Raw genomic sequence first — 25,757 nt, 5'->3', positions numbered from 1 at the left:
AGTGGTTCCCAGTCGAAAGTGTGACCAGTAGCCTAGCCAGGAACCACCTGGATCCCCGTGGCCAGTTGGCTGCCCACCCACGTAGGAAACAGGCAATCCATGGGCAAAGGAGAAACAATTAGAAAATGACTTTTTAGGGAAAGGTGTCTTGCTCTTTCCTCCCAATGTCCTCAAACCCGTTGGCCCCTCTTTTCTCCCTNGGGGGGGGGGGGGGGGGGGGGGGGGGGGGGGGGGGGGGGGGGGAGCAGCGGGGTGCCTCTTCCCAGAAGGGGCTGCGCTTTACAGAAGCAAAGCCAGTGGTACACACCTGTACATTAGGCTGGGCTGGCAGGTGCCCTGGCACCCGCTGGCCGGGCAGCCCCCAGCCCCCATTCTCAGAACGAGGAAGTTCTGGGAAGCCAACCTGGGGCTCTTCACTTCAAGGGGTCTGTTTCCCAAGACTCCAGCTGTGAAAGGCAGGCGCCCTGGGCATGCATCACAGGTGCTGCAGGAGCACAGGAAGGGGACAGGGGTGCTCAGGACAATCGGCAGTCCCTCCCCAGGCGATTCCATAGGCACTCAGCATTCCTCCGTGAAGGGGCAGTTCCCACAGTGGACAGAGCTTTGTGGGTGTTTTTATGCCCAATCGAATCTCGCTTTCTCTACTGACCATGCCCCTGACACCACGCCTGTGTCTGCAGGTGAAATGTGGCTGCTCCCAGGGGACAAGGGCTGCTGGGGCGCTGCTCACAGTGCCCTAAGTCAAGCGCCCCTTCTGGGAGTATGGCAGTTCCAGCCACTCCATAGGTCCAGGGTGCTCCTCACACCTCATCTAGCATCTATCCGGGCATGAGCCAGTCTCTGATGGAAGCCACAGCCCTGTGCCACGAGGTGTCCATGGCGACCTGGACCCGCCCAAGCAAAAGCTGTAAAACTGAGGAGCTCAGCTGCAGGTGTGCCTCCAGGCCACACTGCCTGCATTCCTTGGTCTCTTTTTTCTCTGTGCTTGTCCTGGTTCCCCCAGGCTGGGCTTGCAGGCACTAAGTCTTCCTGCTGTTGACAACTGTCAGGGCGGTCCCCTAGATTCACTTTGGATTTAATTCCGAGTGCCTGCCTCATTCCAGTCGTATTTTTTCCTCACCTCCCTGTGAACAATCTCCTCTGCGCCGCTCTTGACTACACTGCCAAGCTGCCTCCAGCCTTGGATGGACCTGGCTGCAGATGACCAAACAGGGGCTTGGTGGCCTGCGGGCCAGGCCAGGCCAGATTAAAGGCAGGGGCTTTCTCACAGTTTGGTGTGAGCTGCACCCGCCCCTCTTGGGCTCAAAACTAATTTCAATTCCACCTGAGGGTCCTCTGCAGAGGGGATTCTGGGAAGCCGCCCGTGGGCTGTGGGCAGCAGTGCCTGGAGGGTCTGTCACTCCCAAGTCACTTCAGGCCATCTTCATGATGAAACTCACCGTCACTGGCCACAAGAAGGGCTTCTACAGGCACTGTCCTACATTCCTGGCAATTCTGCCTACTCCCTTCAGGGGCAATGTGACACACGGCCGGCCTGACAGTTTGGAGGCAGGCCGGGTTGGGATCCAGGTCCACACTGTGCAGACTGGGCTACCCTGGGCAAGGGTGTTACCAGACTGTCCTAAGTTTCTTTTTCCCCACCTGTAAAATGGGTTTCTCAAAATCTGCAGACATGTCAGCGTACAGACATTAACTGGGATAGTCCAGGAACGACGCTGGACATCATGTGAGATCGTGATGTTAGTGGAGGCAGCAAAGGTTTCCCCACAGCGTTGTAATATTACAGAGAGAGCCTTATAGAATTCTTATCTAACTGTGGCCTTCAGTTTTTCTTTATGTGAAATAATGTCACCATCGCATAAGACGCTACAGAGCTGGAGCCTAGCGTGATGACCTGTGACCTAGCGTGGTGACCACCTGTGCTGTGGGGGGGCTCTGGTTCTCAAACAGTCATCTTGACAGAGTTTTTCTCTATCATGTATTTTTTACACTGTGTGTTTTTATTCCTCTGGTTGTTTTTTCTCTGTACTTAAATCAGTTTGAATTGGACAGAATATTAGGTTCTACCTAAGGAATCTGCATCCCAGACTCAAACTCCTGTAGGGCTGAGGGAGGCACAATGGGGGGAACTCAGTTAGTATTATATATGTGTCCACATTATTAAAGGTCAGCATAGTCCAGCATGCACACACCCCCATGCTGAACTAAACCTTACTTTTTTGTGACTTCTTCCCATTGGCCCTATTTCTGATCTGTGAAGCTACTTTGGATAAATATGAAATAAACATGAAATACATTTATTGGAATTTTAGCTCAGATTGCCACAACAAACTGCCGCAGACAGGGTTGCTTAAGCAACAGAAATTCACTTTCTCACAACTCAGAGGCAGGAAGTAGGAGACCAGGGAACCAGCACCACTGGGGCCTGGTGAGGGCTCTTCCTGCCACGGAGATGGCAGCCCCCTCAGTGTATCCTCACACACAGAGAGGGACAGCAAGTTCACTGGCATCTCCTCTCACGAGGACACTGATCCTATGATGGGGGTCCCACCCTCGTCACCTCCCCTAAACTCACCTCCAAACATCGTCACGCTGGGGGTAGGGCTTCAACCTGTGACTTGTGGGCATGGGAAGGGCACAGTGCAGCCTGAGGGACAATAGCTGATAAAATGCGAACAAGCGTGGGACACCTGAGAACCCCAGGTGTGGGCCCTGCAGTGCCCACAGTGTCTCCCAGGGCTGCTGGGCCGTTCGTCTTCCCGGTGTGAAGTGTCCAGCTCTTCCCAGCCCAACCCATGTTCTTTTTTATAAAGGACAACACTTGGGCTGGGTTTGTAGCTCAGTGGTACAGCGCTTGCCTAGCATGGGCAAGGCCTTGGGTTCCTCCCCAGCACAGACAGAGGACAACATGTCCCTTTGAAACCTCCACCAGGTATCCTGAGTCTAACAACACATTCCACACTCGGGCCAGCTCTCCTCCCCTAAATGTGCATGTTCACGTGGACGAATAAACTGGTTTTAGTTCTCTGAACACAGGGGGAAGCCAGAAATAATTAACACCTAGCCACTTTTAACTACCTCTACTACCTGCAGAGACAATCAGGGTGGTGATCACTTTCAGGGTCAAAAGTCAATCAGGTGCATAAGCTGTGCATGTCCAACATTATTTGAGAAAACTGCCTTTCCTAGCTCAGAAAGCGAGATTTATTTTGACCCAGGAGAGTTAGATGGAACATCTGTCTCTGCAGTCATGGGATCACATGGTCCTCTTCCCAGAGGATGAGGTACATAAGACAACTCTTTGCTGTAAACCAAAATTTCAGCCGTCTTCAGCCATATGACAGACCTTCCCCCCAAATACTGCTCTTCTAGCAAACTGAGAATGGTGTGCTCCTTACACCCTAGTGTGAGGCCCAGCCCTCCCCAGCCACCCAGGAGGGCACAGCTCATGCACTGTCCACTGGTTGGGGCACCAGCCAATGAGAGAACAGAGTTGATCAGAGGACAGCCTGTCCTCCTCCAAGCAGCTCCTGTTACTGCAAGTGTCCCAAACAAATCCCAGACAATGCATTGGGATGTTGGGGGTGGGGGGAATGTTTGCTAAAACCAGGTCCAACATGTCCACAGCACAGGGCCTTCGTATATCTTTAAAACAAATTTGTACCCGGCTCGTTCATGTGGGTTCCTCTGGTCACAACCTGTAAAACAGGCAGCACACTCACACCTTTGCATGTGAAGAAATGACGCAGGAAGCTTGCGGCCCTGCCCAAGCCCCTTGTTAGGGAGCAGGGTCAAAAACCAAAGCCAGACCTTCCTACTCCAAGGCTGAGCTGTGTCCGTCACGCCATGGCAGCTGAGGATGGGTGTGCAGAAAGCCCAGCAGGATGCGATCCAGCTGGAGAGGTGCAGCACTCACCCCACCTCCTACTTCTAGACCTGCCTCTGGCTCCAGGGCGGCTCCCCAGCTTCATGGGGTGGTTCCCCAGTATTGGGGTCATTTCATCTGGGGGGAATGGAGACCTCTGAGGGGATGAGCAGGACTGGGGAGATGGGAGGCACGTGGTCAACCAGAAGCCTTCCTCCTGCTGCAGGGCTGGGCACCCGGGGGCAGCCCTGGAAACAGAAGAAACCTGCTCCCCTCAGAGCGGGAGCCCTCCCTTCCACAAACGCAGAGCCTCCCACCAGAGCTGCGTCTGTAGAATCCTCCCTAACTCCACTGCACCTGGGTTTTTATAGTAAAGAACAAGAATCCCTGGTTTTCTTTCTCCCACACATGAGTGTCCAGCTGGTGATTTGGCAGTCCCTGGGAGTCATTTTCACCAGGTTTTCTCTCCCCAGACACACCTGCCTTACAGCTTCCAAATGAAATTACACGGACGATGCAAAATACTACTTTGTGTGCCATAAGTATTCAAAATCGCCCGTTAGACCATTCACTTCACCACATGAATATTTTTCATGCTAAGTAACAAAAAAGCTTGGGACATGGTAGACATGAAAGAATCCCCTAACAGAAATGAAAACGCAATGTCAGAGAACATTTCTTTCATCCCTAGGAGCAGCCTCACCTGTCTCCACCGGCAAAGCCTGTCCTGGCGATCAGCGTCCACCAGTGGCCTGGCTTCCCTTCTCCTAGGAGCATCCTGAGGCCTGGGATTCAACACTGGGGAGAGATATGCGAGGTATCAAGAAGCTCAATTTGTACTACTGTTCAGTGCTGTATAAGCAGGAAAGAAAGTGAATTCACATTGAGATAAACACTTAATATTGAAGATCCAGCTCAATGTTTGAACAGTAAATTCTTAATCTGTAATAAACCTGGGAATTTACAGTTCTTTCAACTATGAATTTTTTTTCTTTTTGGAATTTCAGCATTCAGTATTATTTATATACTTAAATGCTGGTGGATAGTTTTGTCATCATCTCCAAGTCAAAAATTTTACTGTAGATTATTAACTCATAATATTCTAGAGAAAGCTGACCTTTTTCATTTTGGCGAAGACGCAAACCATGCTTTACATATTTAAACACTCCAAAATTATAGTGAACAACATTTGCAGTCACCTATTTGGATAAAAGTCCTGTATTTCCTAGAAATTGGTGCTATTTTTCTTCTGTGAATATTTATGAGCAGGTCTCTAACCTCTCTAGGCTCAGATTTCTTCCTACTAGACATTTAGGTTCAGTCCTTGACTGTCACAGTTCGATAAGCAAAGGATATGGGGAGCTCCAGGTGCAACTGCACAGATGCCACTTTAATTAATTCATTCTTCTTCTTCTTTTTTTTTTTTGTATTGGGGATTGAACCCAGGGGTGCTCTACCACTGAGCTCCACCTCCAGCCCTTTTTATTTTTTTATTTTGAGACAGTCTCACTAAGATGTCCAGCCTGGCCTGGAACTTGCAATCCTCCTGCCTCAGCCTCCCTCAGATTCCCAAGTCACTGAGATTATGGGTACGTGCCACCATGCCCAGCTCACAGTAATCTTGTAAAATGTACAACAATTACTAGTGGCCAAGAGCAACATTGAAGGCAGACAAGCTTCTGAATGGGCAGCGGAAAAGACCTATTTACCTCCAAACGATTATGCTTTCAACATTGAGAATGTTTGAGTTCTCTACCTTCTTCAAGTAATTAAAGCCTTTGTTCAGGGGTCCGAGCTTGTGTGTTCATTCAGAAAGATCCACAGGCTCTGAGTTCCCATGGCTTTCCATCCTGATAGCACCTTCAAATCAGAGGTTCACGGAGAAAACACAAAGCCACCTGCCAGAAGTGACCAGCTCCAAGGCCACTGGCCTTGCTCCAGCTGGCGGGCTCTGGTGGCTTTCCACACGTCACCCAGCGGGAGCAGCTTGGCTCCTTCAGGAATTCCTCACACACATGAAAAAAGCCACTGGCCCTTTTGCTCTAACACACCACCCCAAAAACTTCACTTGGATTTTTCCATTCTCAAAAAAAAAAAAAAAAAAGTCACTCAACTAACAATGTTCATTTCGATCTTCTCTGGAAGTTAACTTTTCATGCTGTTGCTTAGGACACGTTGGCCCAGGTTTCTTTAGACATTTTCATGGGAGCACGCTAACGCTATGTAGGGGTGAGCACTGCCGTAAACTAGAACCTAGGTGGAGCAGCCCAGTACGAAGGAAAAAGATCATGGTCCCCTGAAAGTATTTTGCTGAGAAGAAGATTGAAATCAGCCTGTGGTCACCTCTGTACCGGCATTGCCCAGCTCTGTGCCTGACCAGAGTGAACAGGTAACAAACCCACGGGGCCTTCACCTCAGAACACTGCAAACCTCAGACAAGGGAGTGCTTACTAACCCAGCTCTTCGAAGCTCTAGTGGGCTCTGGTCCAAAGCCACGGCCACAGGGAGACACTGCCCACTCACACCCTGGTCAGTGGGGCTGAGAGTCACTGACCCTCAGGCTGTTGACATCTCATAGGCACAAATACTTTAAAACCTATAACAAGCTCAAAAGTATGCTCTCAAAGGGTAACCGATGCTGCTGAGGTGGAACCCACGGCCTGGCTTTCCTGTCTGTTAAACCTCTCGACAAAGTAAATGTAACCTACGAACTTCCCTGCGGCCACTTTAAAATCGCACATTCTCAATTGCTCAAAGCCTCTTTGGGAATGCTGAGAGCCCTAGCTAAGTAGGTACGACACATGGCAATTTCCTTGTCCGCCTACCCCATGTTGCTTAGAGGAAGGACTCTCCATGGTGGACCCAGGTCATCTGCAGTGACTTTGCATGAAAGGTGACCTTGCTCAAGGACCAGGGCGGATCCGGGTTTAGGGCGGTTCCAGGTTTAAGGTGATTCCTGCTGGGAATAGGGCGTATCCTGCTGCCTCAGGCGACTTGAGTTCCCGTGGAGTTCTCCCGGGATTCAGAGAGTATTTGGGATTCAGAGCCGGGTGGAGAGGGTGGATTTTGCCCAGAATGTGCGGGTAGAGTGCCGGTGACAGTTCGGGAATAAAGAATTGCTGTTTGAATCTACAAGGCTGTGAGTGGCTCGTGATTTTGTGCCCAGCCAGACTGCGGCATGGGAACACTTTTTTGTCTCCTTTAGGCCATTTATCACCTGTGTTTGTGCACAGTTCTTGGCAAGAAGTAAACACTCCTCATTTATTGAAATGAATTTCTTCACTCTGGTGAGAAGCAGCCCTGGAACTGTCCTGAGGAAAAGGTGCGTGGCCTGTCCCTCTGAGCCCTGGTTGGTGGTGTGGTCAGAGCACTGAAGGCAGCCAGCAAACACAGCCACTGTCCCCAGTGCCTATTTTATTCTGAAAACCCATACGGCCTTGAAATCTTGAGAAACCAGCTGTCCTACCATCTTAACCCAACTGTGAGACAGCATCACTGCTTCCCAGAACCAACTGCTAAAAATGTTAAGGCAATTATAAAAATCCACAATAAAAAATAGGAAATATACAAACTTTTAAATTTTATCTTTTGGAGCTTTTCTTTGATTTCTGTTCCGCGACCTTCCTCTTGAACCAGCTTCCAAAACTCTTCATGGTCACTCATGTTCTTCAAGATTCCACATCTGGTCAGTTCATTCTGCAACCCTATAATCTTACATTCAAAGAGAACAAATACATCAGAGTGATATTTTTAATGACAAATGATACATCAGTGAATGATTTAAAACACTGAAGTCCTCTTACTAAGCCCCGGAGTGCAATGTCTGGGTAACCTGCAGCTCATCTGTTCAGAGAAGAGTTACTTTCAATAGCAACTGACACCCACAAAGTTCCACCACACCTTCAACTGTCTCTGTCCCTAAATAATGGGTTTAAAATTAAAGGGGACCATCTGAAGACAGGCAGACTGTTCTTTTCTCGTTGGTAGCTAGAGTTACTCCAGGTTACTATAGGGGACCTTGGGGTGGCAACAAGGAAGCTTTAAGGGAGAAAAGAGGGGCCAACGGGTTTGAGGACATTGGGAGGAAAGAGCAAGACACCTTTCCCTAAAAAGTCATTTTCTAATTGTTTCTCCTTTGACCTGGGGAGTCTTGAATTGTCATACTCTAAACTGATTGCCACACAGGGATTTCCTGCTTGTGGTAAAACACGTATTTGCCAGTTTAGCAGAAAACAGACATCAGGACCCTCACCGCTTTCAAATATAAATTCATGTCCTAGACATTGGGGCACGTCTCCAACTGATAAGGCCAGATTTGGGAACCACCTGTGGACATGTCAGGTAGCTTTTTTAAACAGTGAGCCCAGGAGAACCCCTTCAGGCACCCAGGACTTAGAATTTGAGGGTCTCATTTTCCTTTCCATTTTCAGTTTGTCAGAAGTCAAAATTACAATGAATTTGTGGATCTAAATGGCTTTTATTTTTTAATTCTAGAATCAAGCAACTGAGCTGGGGAGGCTGTTTCACAGACAGAAAAGGTGAAGAAAGGAGAGCCTGGATTGGACGCTCCAAAGGGGGTAGGGACTTCCTGAGGGGCAGGTAAACTGGACCCTCCAGATCCACCTCGGTCAGTCTCCTCTTTTGAGACCTGATTGGATAGAGAGCTCAGAGCGCAGTTTGAGCGCCTGGCCCCTGGCACCCGTGACTCGTTCTGGCCTGGAGCCCCTGGCCAGAAGTTCACTCCTTAACAAAGTCGAGAATAAAACCAGGCATGGCCAAGACTCTAGAAAGCCCGATGGGGACTGTTTGATGAAGAAAGTAGCCTGCGTCAGCACTTGTCTGGCTGCCCCCATCCCGAGAAATGAGACAATTCTAGAGCAGACACGAGAATTTTTTGTGATCTGGTTTTATGTGGCGAGTGGAATCCCTTAGACACCAGGGAGGTGGCCTCTGCAGCCGGACCCTCCCTCCCTCCGCAGGAAGCGCTTTCATCCTTCTCAAACAGTAACGTCTAAACGACAGGAAGGTCTCTGCGAGGCTCAGGACCAACCCAAGCCTTCTGCACAGAAGGCAGTCCCTGGAGGGGTGGCGGACTCGGGGTGGTGGGGTTTGGGGTCTCCCCTTCGGTCCTGGAACTGGGAGGCCGCGGGCCGTGCCCCCACTTCGCCCTGGCAGAGGGGCTCCCGGGAAAGGCCTTCCCAGCTCGGGGCTGGGCTCCCGGTTCCCGGGTCGTCCGAGGGTAAAGCGCACGCACAGTGGGAACAGCGGTGGGACCCGCAGACCCCCGAGGCCGGGAGAACTGTGCGCGGCCCTGCAGCGCCGCCGGTCCTACCAGGTAGACGCTGGCCCGCGGAGGGGACCGCAGGCGCCCGGCCTGGGGCGCGACTTTGCACGGGGTCACTGGCACAGCTCCGGGCACCGGCTTCAAACAAGGACAGAAAAGGTGGTCAGTCTTGGGATCAGTAGCTGGGAACAAGGCTGCAAACAAATGACAAGTAAACATCCAGCCACAGGAAGCCATTAAGGAGAGTGGGCGCTAATGAGCGCGCCGCGGGGACCCCGCCGCCCGCCGCGCGCCCCGCCCGCGCCGGGGAAACGACCGGGGATTGCCGAGCCCGGCAATTTGGAGCCCAGAGCCCCGCTGGCAGGCCATAAACCTGTTTGTAGTCTCCCTCTGTTCCCCTTCAAGTCTGTGTCATTAGAAGCTGCAATGAATGTCATCCCTAGGAGTACTCAGGGGAGAGCGCGGGACTCGGGGTGCTGTGATCTCGTCCCCTCTCACCGTGCAGGCTGCGGGGACGCCGCACCGGCAGTGGCGGGGCCTCCCGCGCGTCTCCCCACCCGCAGACCAGCCACGGGGAGGAAGCCCCGAAGAAGCGCTCGACCCATTTTCCAGGGAGTCTTTTGAGGTTGTTTCTCTTAAAAAGCGACCTTTCGGAATGACCACGAGCTCCCGAGGCGCAGCGCCTCGAGCCTCAAACCACTCCTAAAAACTGTTTTCCTTTAACGAGCAGCGGTTTGTCCTGCGAGGATCAACCTCCTCGTACTTTCCGCACTAAACTCTTGTAAGAAAACGGTCTTGCTCGGCATTGGAGGCTGCTCCGCACAGGTTCCACCTCCGGCGCTGTTCGCACAGCAGCGACACCCAGCGGTCAGCCTGCGTCCCTACGGCAGCGACAAGGATGCAGCTCCTGGGCGCTGGGTCCTTGAGCATCCCACCAGCCTTGTGCAGGACCGCTGCGGACCACACACGGAGCAGGGTTAGGCGCGGAGAGACTGCCAACAGAGCTGTGCCTTTTATGCTTGTTGGTCTTGAACATTTTAGGAAGTACGTGGGAAAGTGGCTTAAGGGTACATTTCGTCTACACTAGATATTTGTGGAAGCAGGTATTCCCTAAGCATTACCCAAGACTTGAGAACTGCTTTCTTGTGATTGATTTCCTTATATGTGATAAATTCCCTTGGCAGGAAGAAGAGAATACACTCAATCATAAATTTGTTGTAATTGATACATTGGTTAAATGTGAGGAGAGACAACAAGTCGCTTTAACTAAATAATCCTGGGCTGGGGTGAAGCTCAGCACTTTCTAGCATTCAGGAGGCTCTAGGGTCCATCCCCAGCACCACAAAGAAAAGAAAAAGCTCTTAAACTAAATGATCCCAAAAGAAACTGTAGTAAACGTCTGCTCTCGTGTGTGTGTTTCTGTCAGTCTGTCTCTCTCAAAATCAGTGAAAATACATTTTCACTTGTATATGTCATGTGTTGTGCCATAAACATTAAAGTTGGAATAGTGTGGTTGAGTTTCTGTAACGGAATCACTCTCTCTGGTCTTAATTGCACTAGAACTCAAAAACTCATGAATTTAATATAATATGTGTGTTTTATTTTTAGTTCTTAAGCAACAATTTTGGTCCTGAGGCTAAAACTTCCAATAAAAGTAGTTGGATTAGATGGTCTCTTCTGGAGCTAAAATATTAGATTCCCTAATGATTTTTATTTACAATATCACATTAATATATGTGCAGGGTTTTGAAAGATCCTTCTGAACTGCCTGGAGAATTCCTCCCGCCTGTTCCCCCCTTACAGAGAGCCCTTATAGATCCACTCATTCCCTTCTCCTGTTATCTTCCTCTCCCTCTAGCGTTAGTTAAGGTGTGTGAACACATGGCCAGTCACCCTCTCACTTGGATATTCACTCCAACTGTGACTGTAGCCAGAGCTATATAAACTCTGTCCAGTCCCTCAAAATGTGTGTGAGGCAGAGTCTCTCTTCACCCACCACCCACTAAAGTCCTTAGGCTTAGCGCTTGGAAAAGACAGGAAACTGGTGAGATGGCCCTCAGGAAGGTGAGACCTAGAGACCACCAGCCACCACTCCCCTTCCAACCCAAATACATCTTCTGAATTGAAACAGGACCTAAAATTTAGGGTACTCAAGTTCAGCTTTCCCCTCCACAGTGCCATAGCATAGACTTTAAACTCTGCATGAAGGTTTTACAAATCAGTGCAGGTGGAGCCTCAATTAGACTAGTCAGCTAGGAAACCAGCTCTTCCTGGGTGTGGTAAACACTGCAAGTGCCTTTGTCTTTGATCCCACTCACCTCTAATTAGCAAGAAAGCAACTTCGTTCATTAAAATTTGTTAAGTAAGTTTACAAAAAAAAATAGTGATTTCTGAGGTATCTTGCTCAGACAGACAGCAAAGGGTGGAAGCAAATTTGGAGTTGGGATTGTGCCACCTCACCATGGCTGCCAGACACCACCCCCAAACAGCTCTCCTTTCCTTTGTTGGGAGAATTGAAAAATCAGATGAAATGATTTCTAAAGTTAGTTTGATTTTAAAAGTGTACAAAATTTGTATTTTTCATATTTTTGGTCATAAGAAGAATGGAGTCACTAAAAAGTTTAATTATAACCATTAAGATCTTCAATAAATCAGTGACAGAGAAATTTTTTTGCCAAAAAAAATTTTTGATTTTTTAGACTTATCAAAAACTTATATACCAACATAAATATTTGCTGAATATTATTAAGTCCTTTAAACCTATGCATTAGAGGATGATCTTTTCCTGCTTTTACTTTCAGTAAGGATTGTTTTAAACTTTACTTATAGGATGAAACTTTGAGTAGGAAATCCATTCCTTAGTGCTGTAAACATTTTGTTAAAAGTTTTTTTTTTATTTCCTCATAGGAACATGGTTCAAAGTTTATTGCATTTTAATTTAATTATTTCTCTGCACAAAAGCACAAGCATTAGCTAGGTATTAGGATAAATTCCATATAAAATGCAAGTCCTTTGTAGCTTCTAAATCTCCTGAGGATGTTTTCTACAGTCTCACTGCAGCTTTAAAAAGGAGGACAAGAAAAATGCCAGCCGCCACCTTCTCCCCTCTCATTATGGGGTCACTGTCAGAACTGGTTAAGGAGTAGGGAAGAGGGGGTCATTTTCCTTTAAAATGGAGACGAGTTTCTTTTCGGAAGGAAATTCCCTGAGGAAGTTGTTTTGTTTAAACAAATAAATGTTCAGGATGAAGCCAGCAAAAGGTGTGAGGGCCCCTCTTTGATTTCCCAGTTTGTGTATTTGGGCTCAGACAACTTTCTATGCACATACTAATCAAATGCTAATGTGCCTCCTGCGAGGACACCGGTATTTGACACTAGGTTCTACAAACTGAAAAGTTTTTGGTGTATTTTTAATCCCATCAAGGTGCTTTGGGTGGGAGGGAGGCGGTGCTGGGGGAGGTGGGGGATCTGGTGCCTGGGAATGGATTCCCAGTTTGACTTCCAGTAGGTCCAGAGCCCAGTGACTTAGGAATGATCTCCACATCAATTTCTCTGAAAGATGCAGACGTCTCCTTCAAAGTCTTAGGGTGACTATTTAATTACCCCTCCTACTCCCCAGGGCGTTAGTTAGTTTCCAAATTTGAATGTGCATCAGAATCACCTGTGGGGTTCGTGACAACAGCTTGAGGGCCCCACCCCAGTCTGGAGCAGCAGGGCTGTGTGGTACAGAATCTGTTTAGGACAGGCCCCAGCAGGGCGAGGACCCCACAGGAGACCAGAGATCCAAGTGTTATCTTAGGTCTCAGATGCTTAAGACTTCATTGTTCCCACAAAGGGCCGCAGACAGGGACTGGTCTGTCTGTCTTACTGGATAAAGAAATGGTGCTTCTTCATTGCAACAGGAAGCGGGTTTGGAAAGACCTTGGTGAGGCTGGGGATAAAGACTGGAGCCAAGGAAAGGCGCCCTTTGAAGACCCAGGGCACTGGGATTTTTCCCTACAGCGACTCCCAGGGCAGAGAACCTCCCTTTCAGCATGCATTGTACTCAGCAGTCATTCTGAAAGGTGTGAGGTGACATCTTACTGCGACTAAACTTGCATTTCCCTGGTGGTAAAAGGTGGGAGCAGATTTTCATATCTCTTCCTTTGAGATGTCTGTTCACATCCTTTGCCCATTTTAAAATCAGTTCCTTTGTTTTCTTGTTGAATTCCTTCTCCAGGCTGGATACCGATTCCCCTCTCTGTGGCTGGCTCTGCTGTCCCCCTCACTGTGAGGAAGCCCCTCTGTTTGGTGCTTCCTCCTCCCTTCTCCGGCTCCTGCTGCCTGTGCTGTTGGAGTTCTGCCCAAGGCACTGTCAGAACAGCTGTGGAGCTCCACCCTGGGTTTTCTTCTAGGAGCTGCTGCTTCCCACCTTCTGTTCAACCCTTCAGTCCTTTGGATTGTTTTTTGTAAACTGTGAGATAAGCGCCAATTCCACTCTCTGCACCTGTGGATGGTGGGTTTCCCCAACACTATTTACTGAAGAGACTGTTCTTTCCCCATTGTGTGTTCTAGGCACCTCTGTCTAGAGTCAGTTTGCCACTAAACTTGGGCTTCTTTCTGGACTCCCTATGCTGTTCCATTGCTCGGTGTGTTTTCATACCCGTGCTGGGATTGGACTATAACTAACACTTTTTAATATATTTTGAAATCAAGGTGTGTGTTGACTCCATTCTGTTCTTTTTTTCTGGAGATTGCTTTAGCTATTTGGGTTTTTTTCTGATTCCATTCAACTTTGATAATTGTTTTTTTTTTTTCATAAAAAAAAAGTCATGGAGATCTTGATAGGGATTGCACTACATTTTTAGGTCACTGTGGGTCATATGGCTGTTTTGCTGGTATTGATTCTGCCTGTAGACTTTCTCAGAAAAACTCTTGTTGTTTCATATGCACTCACCTGTTCATTCATTTAAAAAGTAGGTGTGGCCAGGCGTGGTTCCCCAATCCAGGAACCCGGGAGGCTGACCAGCCTCAGCAACTTTGGGAAACCCTAAGCAACTAAGCAAGACCCTGTCTCTAAATAAATAATAAAAAGAACTGGGGGGTGTGGCTTAGTGGTTAAGCACCCCTGGGTTCAGTTTGTGGCCCCAAAAAGAAAAAAAGAGAGAGAGAGAGAGAGTTGTGAAATGTGCTCTTCTGAGCTTCTAGGAAATGTTGGTGAACACAACCTGTAAAGCAGACCGACTCCTTGCCCCTGGAACTCAGGCGGAGAAGCAGTGAGTTACTTAGTCCTCTAGAAGTGACCAGAGCTGCACAGGAGACAAAGCAGGTGGGAGAGGGCTGGAGCAGGTCGCCCAGGGGGGCTGAGAAGAGGAAGGACGGTGCCCAGCCAGGCACAGCCTGAGCCAGCCATGAGCACAGATGTGATCAGGTGAGGAAAGGCTGTCCCTTAGGACAGCGATCCCAGCCCAGGGCCAGCAGGCAAAGGCTCTGAGCCAGGGTGGTTCCCACACACTCAGGAGGCAGTGAGGGACCCAGACAGGAGGACAGGAAGGCCCGGAAGGACAGCGAGTGACCACACCAAACTCTGAGGTCAGCTGAGGTGTGCACAGGTGGGGCCGGGGGTGGGCAGGAGAGTGCCAAGTGTGGGGGGGGAGGAGGCCAGGATGGGGGAGGGGAGGGACAGCAAGACCTCTCACAGTTCAGAGCAGAGCCGGCTCTTCTGGCAAACTGTGGAGAGGAGGGCGACCCCGGTGCTTGTAGGAGTCCCACAGCACATGCACACACGGAAGGCCAATGGAGAGCTGTTTGTGCCCTGGGAGGGGATGGCACTGTGTGGCCCTTGGTTCTGGAGGCCAGAAGTCTGAGACCGAGGCATGGGCAGGGCCAGCCTCCAGCTGCTCTTCCAGCTCCAGCTGTGGCCGGTAGTCCTTGTCTTCCCTCCGCATCACCCATCTGTGCCTTGACGTGGCCTCCTCTGTGTGTGTCCACATCACCCTCTTCTTACAGGGACACAGTCACATTGTGCCAGGCAGGGACCCGTCCTACTCCAACACGAGCTCTTCTGAACTAATCATAGGTGCAGCGACGGGGCTCCCAGAAGGATGCCTGTTGGCTTCACCACGTCTGCTCGAGGGGACGACTCACCCAGGGCGGGAGGGCTGGTTCACACTGCCCAGGTGGAGGGTCCTCAGTGCCCCCAGTGAGTGGCCTCCCACTTCAGGGCAGCGCCTCTGTGGCTGTGATGAGTGGGATTCTCTTTACCACCAGGCTGACCCGTAGCTTCCTGAAGTCCTGGGGGTGTTGAGGTGGAGCTTCTCAGGCAAGCTCTAGACGGGGTAGGCTTCCTGGGAGCAGTGGGCTCAGACCCGAGGGAGCATCAGGCGGGAGAGAGGCAGGTGCAGTTATGACCGGCCTGGAGCCCTGCACCAGCTCTTCACCTGCTCAGAGCAGGACATGGCCCTTTCCAGCACCTGCAGATACACTGTCCCACCTGTCCCCTGACCGGGCATCTCTAGTGCTTACCCTGCCCCTCGCTCTTCCCTGTGCTGCCTGCTGACTGTTCCTTGTACACCCTGTGCTCTGGGTCCTGGCACCTGCTCCTCCCTCCTGTCAACCCATTCTCAGAGTTGCCCTCAGGGCAGCCCACCCTCACCTTCCCACTTAAATCCTAAGTCCCTCTTAACCTGCCCTATATTTTCCCACAACACACACCCCCTTCCAATGAGCCAATCTGATCTACTATTTTTAGTATCCATCTCTCCTTTATACACACTAAGCTGCAGGAAGGCAGGGAGTCTTCTCTTTCTCTGGGGAGACAGTGGAGGACAGGAGGTGTTCCGTCAGTATGTGCTGAGTGAATGAGATGAAGATACCTGCAGTGTGAGGGCCCAGGTCACCGGGGTGGCTTTCCCACCACAGGCGCCCACTAATTGTCACGAGCTAGTTGTTCATTTCTATTCTCCACAGGAGGTTCCGTTCAAGGAGCATCTTAGCCTGGGTGTGCTCAAGCTCCTTAAAGCAAACCACAGAGCACAGCCCACACCCAGCCGGGAGGAGTGGGCTGGACTAGCAGAGACCCTGGGTGGCCCAGGGGACAGGCACATCTGGGAAGACAGCTTCACCCCCTCCTCTGAGATCCTAAATAATGACACGCATCCAAGGGCTTGCCCTCACCTGCCAAATGGACCCAGGGAGATACACACAGTCAATTCTCATTTGCAATCACCTCCTTGCTAAAAGGTATTTGTAACCCAGGCATCGACACTTGGGTATTCTTGCTTTATTCACAGGCAGGCAGAGCGGCCAGAGTCACCCAGCACAGGTTCCTGGCTGAGCGGGGACAAGGCCACACACTCCCCTTGGCTCCCATAGCATCCTGTACAACCTATTTATTGCCACGTTTTCTTGTGCCTTGTATCGATGACCTCACTGTCCACACCGGCCGGGAGTCTGCTCAAGTGCGGGCAAGAGGGCCGTGGTGTGTCCCGTCCTCTCCAGCTTGAGTGCCATCGCTGGGAAGCACACGTGAAACAAGGCCATCGGCAGTGAAGAGGCTGAGACCGGAGGCTGGCAGGAACCGAACCCGGGCTCCCCAGGAGCGTTCGCTGTAGAACGTGACCTGTGGATGAGAACTGGCTGCGTTTTCTCTTAGCACGCAGGTCCTGCCTCACGCGCCGGGGCCATGCCACAGGTCTCACCCACACTGCACAGAGCAACTGATTAGAGGCGCCTCTGAGAACGGCACGGTGCTCCACAGGCTTCAGGACTCCCTGAGGAGGGGCTCAATGAACGCTCCCCCTTCTTTCTTCCTTATGAAACCTCCTCTTCTTATACAACCTGATTTTACTGAGAGACTGCTGAGGTTCCCCAAAACTCGTGTTGGAAGCAAAAACTCCAGAGTCGGGAGGTGGGCCTACGGGAGGGGTTTGGGTGCCCAGGAATCCGCCCTTGTAAACTGATGAGTGCCATCATAAATGGGGCTTTGAGAGCTGGCAGTGTTTTGCGGTGCTCGGGATGAAACCGTGGGCTGGTGCTTGCTGGGCCACCGCTCTGCCCCTGAGCCACACACCTCAGTGTTATGGATCCTCTCCAGATTCCAGATAAGCATCTTCTACCAAATCGTGGCTTGCAAATATTTTCTCCCACTCAGTAACTTGTCTTGTTATCCTCTTGGTAGGGTTTTTACAGAGCAAAGCGTTTTCATTTGGATTCAATTCATTTTTATCCTTTTTTTTAAAGTAAGCAAACCTTTACTGAAGCTTAAACTGTGATACAGAAATACATGATTTAAGTCCAACCACCAATGAAGAGAGAGATAATGGCACCAAAATTCTCTCTCTTCTATCACACTAGGATCCATTCTATGCAATATGAAGTTTTCATTTCTCTAGGTTTTGTTCCACACAAATTTGTGCAAGTTTTCAACATTAGAAGTCTTAAGACTATTAGGGGAAAGAAAAAATCTTTTTCAAAATAAAATAAAAATCTGATCTCAAGTCAACAAACATCGCCAATCTACTGGGACACTGCTCCAAAACAAAATCCAACTGGAGTACAGGTCCTCACAACAGATATACATTTTTCTTTTCATGGATTGTGTTTTTGGGGCCAAGTACAAGAAATCTTTGCCTTCATTTTGAAGCCATCCCTCTGAGCTTTTGATAAACATCTTTCAGCTTCACGTGTGCATTTCATCTGTGTTCTCTTTGAGTTTGCTTCTGTGCAAGGTGGAGATTCAGACTGGGGTTCATTTTTTGCCTGTGGATATCACATTGCTCTGCAACATTTCTGCCTTTCCCATTGAATCACTTGCACCTTGAGTAAAGTCAGCTGGACACATGGTGTGGGTCTTCTCTTGACTGGATCTTCCCATCATCCACAGCCTTGGTCTCCAGCTTTATGATGACTCCTGCCTCAAAATCGGGATAACATTTCTGTTAAAGTCTGTAAACAAGTCTGGATGGTGCCTGGCATTTTGCCAGAGGGAGTGGTTTGTGAGGTGACTCCAGCGAGCCATTAAGTGTGGAGATTCCTTATTGGTTGACTGCTGTATCTAGTTTATGTTAATTAAGATAAGCTGTGTGGAATGTATATATACCCCTCCTGTCCTACAATAAACGGCTTCCACTCCTGCTGTATCAATGTACACAAGTTGCTCTGTATCAATCTACACAAGTTGCTCATCACCTCCCAGCTATTTTGCTGCAGCCGGACTGCGGCACATTTCCTCCCCCTTCACTCTTTCTCAAATTTATTTTAGCTACCTTAGTTTCTTTGCCTTTCAAAATAAATTTTTGATTAGTCTTGTTTCCATCTATAAAACTGTCCTACTATCATTTTATTAGAAACGGTTACACCTGCACACCCATTTGGGAAAGATTGATATCATTATATGTTAAGCCTTTGTTTTTGTCCATTTGTGCTATTATAACAAAACACCACAGTCTGTAAAATTTTTAAACAATATAAATTCATTTTTCATATTAAATGAACTCTAGATAGGGCAAAAGGGAAAAGGGGAGGGGGGGTATAGGGGTAGGAAAGACAGTGGAATTCAATGTCATCATTACTCTAAGTACCTGTATGAAGACACAAAGGATGGGACTCTACTTTGTGTACAACCAGAAATATAAAAGAGATATGTGCGGTATATGTGTAATACAAATTGTAATGCATTCTGTTGTCATATATAACAAACTAAAATGAAAATGAAAAAAAGAAATTGATTTTTCATGCTTCCAGATGTTAGGAAATCCTAGATCAAGGTGTTGGCAGGTTCAGTGTCTGCTGAAAGCTCCTTGGTGCTGGGTACTGTGTCCTCTAGAGAGCACAGAAGCTACATCCATGGAAGAAGGGATGGAAATGCAAATTCACCTCATATCCTTTCATAAGATTGCTAATTCCATCCATGAGGCCAGAACTTTCATGACTCTAAGGTCCATGAAGTTCCCACCTCCTAATACAATCTCACTCTTGGTTAAGTTTCAACACATGAAGTTTGGGGAATGTTTCGACCATGGCAGCCATTACATCCATGAACATGGTATGTCTCCCCAGTAGCTTCAGCATGGCAGCCATTACATCCATGAACATGGTATTTCTCCCCAGTAGCTTACGCATGGCAGCCATTATTACATCCATGAACATGGTATGTCTCCACAGTAGCTTCAGCATGGCAGCCATTATTACATCCATGAACATGGTATGTCTCCCCAGTAGATTACGCACCTTTTGGTTTCTTTCATCAGCACTGCATAGTTTTCAGTGTACAGATTGAGGACATATTTGGGTAGATTTATAACTACATATTTCATTTTTTGAAGCACTTGAAAATTTTTACATGGGTATTTTAATTTATTCCTTTCCAGTTTATGTAACTTTTACCTCCATTTTCTTGATTTATTGATTAGTTACATGTTGAAAAGAGTAGGGAAAGTAGACATACTGTCTTGTTCCCAATCTTAGAGGCATTCAATCTTTCACCATAAGCATAACATTAGCATGTGGTTTTTGTTGAGATTCTTATCAAGAAAATTCCCCAGTACTTTAATTTTCAGGAAGTTTTTCTATCTTGAATAGATGTTAAATTTTGTCCAATTTTCTGCATTGATTTATATGATCATGTGACCTTTAAGCCTGTTAACCTGGTGGATTAAATAAATCAATTTTTAAGTACCAAACTAAGATTGTATACCTGGAAATAACTCTTGCTTGGTTGTGGTATAACATTCTTTTTATGTAACAATAAATTTAATTGGATAATATTTTATTAGGGGTTTCTGTGTATTTTCATGGGAGATGTGGTTTTCTTTTTCTGTGTCATCTGATTTTGATATCAGGCTAATCCTAAATTCATGAAATGCGTTGGGGGATGTTTGTTCCTTTCTACCTTTTGAAAAAAAAACAGTTAAATTTATGTTAATTAGCCTTTCAATATTTGATAGAATTTTCCAGCAAAGTCATATACACTGAGAATGGCTTTTGGGGGGGGGGGCAGGGAGTAAAATTACAAATGTAACTTTTTTTTTTCAATTATCTCCTTCATGGTGAATTCTGGTATTTGGGGATTTTGAGAAATTGGTCCATTTCAGTTAAGTTCTCAAATCTATATGTGTGGAGTTGTGGATAACATTACCCTTTCAATGTCTGCAGGCTCAGTAGTGGTATCTTTCATTTCATTTCTGGTATTCTAACTAATTTCCTGTTTTCCTCGCAGTTTACCAATTTAGTTAACCTCTTCAGATATTAGCTCCTTGTTTTTCTGTTCTCAGGTCCATGGTGTTTGCTCTTGTCCTTGTCATTTCCTTTTCTCTGCACGCTTTGAGTTTTTTTTTTGCAATCTTCTTTTTAATTTGTGGAGGTGGGCACTTAGATTATTGATTTGAGGGTTTTTTTTTTCTTAATAGGTAATTTATTGCTCCACAGTTCCCACATGACACTACTTTAGCTGAGAAATTCTGTCTCACAAATTTTGATATGTTGTATTTTCATTTTGATCCAGTCCAATGCATTCTTCTCTCATGGGACTTCCTCCTTGGCCTGTGGGTTACTTAGAATCAAGTGATTTAATTTCTGTGTTTGGAGGTTTTCCTGTTATCCTTCTGTTACTGATTTCTAGTTGGTTCTGTGGTGGTCAGAATGCAGAACATACATAATTCAATTCTTTTAAGCTTTCTGAAGTTTACTATCTTGGGCCAGGACAGGGTCTAGCCTGTGGTACCTCTGTGGGCACTTGAAGGCACGGTGTCCTGCTGCTGTTAGGTGGCATTCCCTGAATGTCAGCTATGTCCTGTTGGTGGAGGGTGCTGCTGAGCTCTTCTGTATCACTGTGATTTTTATCTACTTCTGCTGGCAGTTTTTGAGAAAGGTCTGTTGAAGTCTCCAGCTGTAATTGTGGATTTATCTGTTTCTTTCAATTCTGTTCATTTTTGCTTCATATATTTTCAAACAGAATGATGAAGAAAAAAGCAGAAATTAATGAATTCGAAAACAAAACAAAACAAACAGGGAAGATCTCTGAAAAAAGAGTTGATTCTTCAAAAAGATCAATAAGGTCTCCAGGTCCACAGCACACAGGCACATGATCTAGGATTGCCGTGTCTTCTTGGTGAACTGACTCTGTTAATGTTATGTGACATCCTTCTCTGTTTGGCCATTTTCTTTGCCCTTTAGAGAACTAGTCCTGCTTTCCTTTGATTAATATCTGCAAGGTTTATGTTTTTGCCATCCTTTCATGTTCAAGCGGCCAATATCACAGCATTGGAAGTTAACTTCTTATAAACAACAGTCAGGTCATGTTTTTAGTCCATCCAACCACCTCTTTTTGTTGCTCTCTTTAGACCACTTACATGTAGTGGTGATTCCTGACATACTAGGCCTTAAGTTTACCACTTTACTTTTAGGTCCTGTCGGCTCTCTGTTTCTTGTTTCTGTTTCTTCCCTCCATCTTCATGTGCATATGTGAACCTTTCTTAGATACCCACGTGGATTTTGCCAACTATCTTCTCAGTGGATCAATATATACAGTCTTTCTAGTGGTAGCTATCGCTGTTGCATGATGTAGATAGTCTTCTCATGTTTTCTATTTGTCTATTTAAGTGAGGTATTGAAACTTCTTCCCCCAAAAGGGGAATGAGATGGACATCATTACCCTAAGTACATGTATGAAGACCCAACTGGTGTAACTCTACAACCAGAGATATGAAAAATTGTGCTCTATTTGTGTAATATGAATTGTAATGCATTCTTGTGACATATATAACAAATTGTAATAAATTTTTAAAAGAGAAAAGGAAACTTTATCTTGCTTAAAGTTCTATACCCACCCTGAGGTGTTATAAAATGATTGTCACAAACATTTCCTCTGTATATATTTAGAATAATCTCAGATGGGGTCATGCTTTTGGTTCCAACCACCAAACACTATTTAGGAAATTCAAGAAGAGAAGTCTGCCACATTTACCAGCGTTTTTATTACTGGGAACTTTCATCTTTGTTACTCTCTGGTTTATGTTTTCTTTTTGCAAATACAGGTGTGCTCTTGCATCTGCACAGCGTGTGGCGCAGACACTGCCGCGGGCATCCTACTCTGCCCTCTTCTCCCCAGGTGGCATCCTAGCCATCTCCCTATCATGCACAGAGCTTCTCCCCTTCCTCCTGTAGCCCCATGGCCCAGCCCACTGTGCATGGACGCCTTGCTGACCTCCAGTCTTGGGCTATCATAATTAACACTGCAATTAAAAACATTGTGTGCAATTTAAAACATTGTCCGCATTGTGCCTGTGGACAGAGCAGCTGTAATTTTATTTCTATTGCTTTTACAAATGAAATGGTGTCTCTGATCTAAAATCAATCTTTACCAGTCTGAGGGCTCTCTGGCTTGAGAAAGAATAGTCTTTCACACCTGTTTACAACCATGGATTCGGCCTTTAGTATTACCTCTGGGTCAAAAAGTAAATTGGGCTTATCGTTCTACTTATTCTGAAGCCTCAGGTGCACCCCCACCCTATACCACAGGATGTTCTGTCACATCTGGTTGTTTGTTCTTGACCCTCTCTCTCTCTCTCTCTCTCTCTCTCTTGCTAAGTTTCAAGAATGGTGGGCAAGTACGTTTTGCGGAGATGTGGCAGGGGTCTACACTTTCCCAGTATCGACAATGTGGGTCTTCATTTTTTTTCTAGAAATTTGTAGATCTATCCTTTGTCTATTTTATCTGTTAACAGTGGTGAATGGAAGTGTCTTCTTTATCTTGCTTAACTGGAGATCTGGTTGGGGGATCTTCCTGAGGGTCCTGTGAGCTGAGGGTGGTGGAGGGATGGCATTCTCCCCAGGTCCTGGCCTGTAAAGGACGTTCAAAGGAGGACCCAGCCTCTCCAGAGCTCAAGGTTCTTGATTTTCAAACTCAACGGAGGGTCTGCAGGACCCCTGAGGCATCATCGCACAGCAAGAGCCCTGTGACCCCGAGGGGGTTGTCTGAGTGGGTCCCAGCCTCTGGGCCCAGGGCAAGAGCCTCCCTCCCTCCAGCGCGCTCCCTCGCTCCTCCGCCAGGGGGCGCGGCGGCGCCAGGAGCCGGGCAGGGAGGGACCGTGGCCTTGGCTTTGGGATTCTGGGGGGTTTCACTTCGTCCCCTGCTCTCTGGGACCTCGGCCAAAAGCCACGTCGAAATTTTCACAGACAATTATGTAATGGAAAACCGACTTGCTAAAAAAATCATTAGAAGTTCTCTCTCAAAGACCGTGTTAATTCTGCCAGACCTGTGACCTCCAGGACAGCGGACCGAGGTGTCCTGCCGCGCCTCGGGCTGTGCTGCTGGAGTGTGGACGGAGGCCACCCACAGAGAAGCGAGAAGACCCTCCAGTCCCCTGCGCACAGCACGACGGATGGGGCTACCTGCTCGGAGGACATCCGGCGCCTCGCCTCCTGTCCCTCCTCACCGCGCGGGGAACAGGGGGCGCTGAGCTGCGGCCCGTTGGTCTTGTGGGATGATCTTTCAAGATCCAGGGCACCCTAAATGTACACACACAAGAGAAAATTGTGCGTCAAAACTTGGGCCAGGATAATTCTTATGAGTTGGACTTTGTGCCCTGAGGCTCCCTACTTTTAAGAGCGCCCCCATGCCCCATGCCCCCTGCTGGGAGTGGAGTCAGAGCTCGGTTTGCCTGAGCTGTGCACACGCCCAAAGCAAAGCGTGGACCAGCCCTGGAAAGTGCAGTCAGAAGGCCAGGAGGGACTCCTGCCCCCCAGGCACCGTTTGCCCCACAGCAAGACCTTCCTGCAGCAAAGCACAAGCTTCTACAAGCTACAAGCTGGGTGAGCCACTCCTACCCCGCTCCCCTAGAGCACGGGTAGCCACAGAACAGGAGCAATTGCCTTACAAAAGAGAAAGACTTCCTGAGAAGGAGAGAAATGAAGAACCGGGCAAGATCATCCAAAGTGTATCCCGATGTCCTGGGAAGGAAATTGTCTTTCCAAGCAGAGAGACCCCGGCCTGCAGCAAAGGAGGCTCCATGCAGCAGAAGCCTGCCAGGTCTCCACCGCCCACCCAGGATTCTTTTCCTCCCTGAGCCAAGTCCCCCGGGCTCCCTCCCAGCACTCTTGTTCTGCTACTTGGCTTTCTTCCCTGACCAGTGCCTGGCAACGGGACTGAGTGGTCCTGGGCGAGAAGGTTTGTCAAAGGCTCCGGGGAGGAACCAGAGGGCTGAGCTGGGACTTGTGAAGAAGAGAGCCAAACATCACAGGGCCACAGAAAGGCAGTTTTCCTCGTGGTTTTGCCCTTCTCTCTTTCTCTACTGTACCTATACAAATCTCTTCCTAATGTGACCAAAATATTCCTTTTTAAAAATTGAGATACGTAGTTTACATACACAAAATGCACCCTTTGAAACACGAGTCAGAGGTGCTTAGTGATTTTTGCAGAACTGTGCGACCATCACCACATTCGGTTTCTGAATCTGCATCACCCTCAAGGAAGCCAGTGCTCCTCAGCAGTCAGCCCCGAGTCCCCTCTTCTGGGGCCTGGCCACCTCCAATCTGCCCGCTGGCCCTGAATATGTTATGGCTGGACATATCCCCAAAATTCACACATTAAGCCCAACCCCAGTACTTCCAATGATGGGGCCTTAAAAGTGAGGAAATGAAAACGAGGCTGTATGATAAGTCCCAATCTAATCTGACTGGTGTCCTTATAAGAAAAGGAAATTTAGTCACATGGGACACAGAGATGTGTGCTCGGAGGGAAGACCAGTGAGGTCTCTGTGTAGAGGTGTCATCTGCAACCCAAGGAGAAGTCAGCCCTGAGGACACCTTGACCTTGGACTTCCAGCCCCTGGGACTGTGGGAAATAAAGTGCAGTGGGAGCCCTCGCTGGGGTGTCTCAGTGGCAGAGCGCTTGCCCAGCAGGTGTGAGGTCCTGGGTCGGTCCCCAGCACCTCAGTGGAGGACTGTGCTTGTACTTTCCTCCCAAGAGATTCTAACTCAGACCTGTTTGTAGAATGTGGGTCACACCCTGAAAGTGCCCTTCCTGGGTGGGGGAGGATCGTCGCTGGTACTCCATCCTGGGAGCCTGGTCTGCTTTGCTGAGTGCTGGCCTCAGTGGCAGGGTCACTCGGGAAGAGGTGAAATGCCCGGCGGTGGTCTGGGGAGACAGCGAGCTCCTGAGCCACCTGTCAGGAGAGGGACCGTCTACTGCACCTGGAGTGTGTGGGGCTCTGTGCAGTGGATCTCCTGCCACCATGCCGGTCCAAACAGCCCTGGACCTTCACTCTGTCTCTGGGCTGAATGAGGATGACAGCCAGGCCTCTGACAAGCGCGGTTTATGACACTGCTGAGTCTAGATGAAGGCTTCGTCCTCCAGCGTTCCTTGGTCAGGACAAGACCCACCTCGGGAGCCCAGCCAGATGCAGAGTCCTGTTCTGGGCTTGTTCGCCCCCGGCTGCCCTGGATCGTGGGGGGTGAGTTGCAGACTTCGGTAGTGTAAATGCTGTCACCCTGGGGCTTCCAAGCTTCCAACCTGAAGTCAACAGGCCCAGGAATTCCTCCTGCTCCAGCTCCTCCAGCAGGGACAGAGGGCGTCCTGGCCAGGCCCACCTGACCAGCTGCTCTGTGAACCAGCTGGACACACTGCCCTGCT

At 48.4% G+C, this 25,757-nt stretch overlaps 1 protein-coding gene across 8 annotated transcripts in view; it reads right to left on the bottom strand.

Annotated features, from left to right (window-relative positions):
* LOC125617601 overlaps positions 1 to 25,757 on the bottom strand; it is a 78,163-nt gene that overhangs the window by 24,954 nt on the left and 27,452 nt on the right. For 7 of the 8 annotated variants that reach the window (XM_048805842.1, XM_048805840.1, XM_048805845.1 and 4 more), the window contains 4 exons: positions 23,519 to 23,635; positions 9,198 to 9,287; positions 7,438 to 7,576; positions 4,569 to 4,663 (listed from right to left, as the gene is read on the bottom strand). In XM_048805842.1, coding sequence (XP_048661799.1) covers positions 4,569 to 4,663; positions 7,438 to 7,576; positions 9,198 to 9,287; positions 23,519 to 23,635 — 441 coding nt within the window. Of the gene's footprint in view, positions 1 to 4,568; positions 4,664 to 7,437; positions 7,577 to 9,197; positions 9,288 to 23,518; positions 23,636 to 24,003 lie in introns of all 8 variants that reach the window. The other variant, XM_048805847.1, reaches the window with a different exon arrangement.

The sequence above is a fragment of the Marmota marmota genome, unplaced genomic scaffold (assembly GCF_001458135.2).
Source record: "Marmota marmota marmota unplaced genomic scaffold, marMar, whole genome shotgun sequence".
Taxonomy (NCBI): Eukaryota; Metazoa; Chordata; class Mammalia; order Rodentia; family Sciuridae; genus Marmota; species Marmota marmota.
The sequence above is the reverse complement of the archived record's forward strand: the minus strand, read 5'-3'. Positions and strand labels throughout refer to the sequence as shown.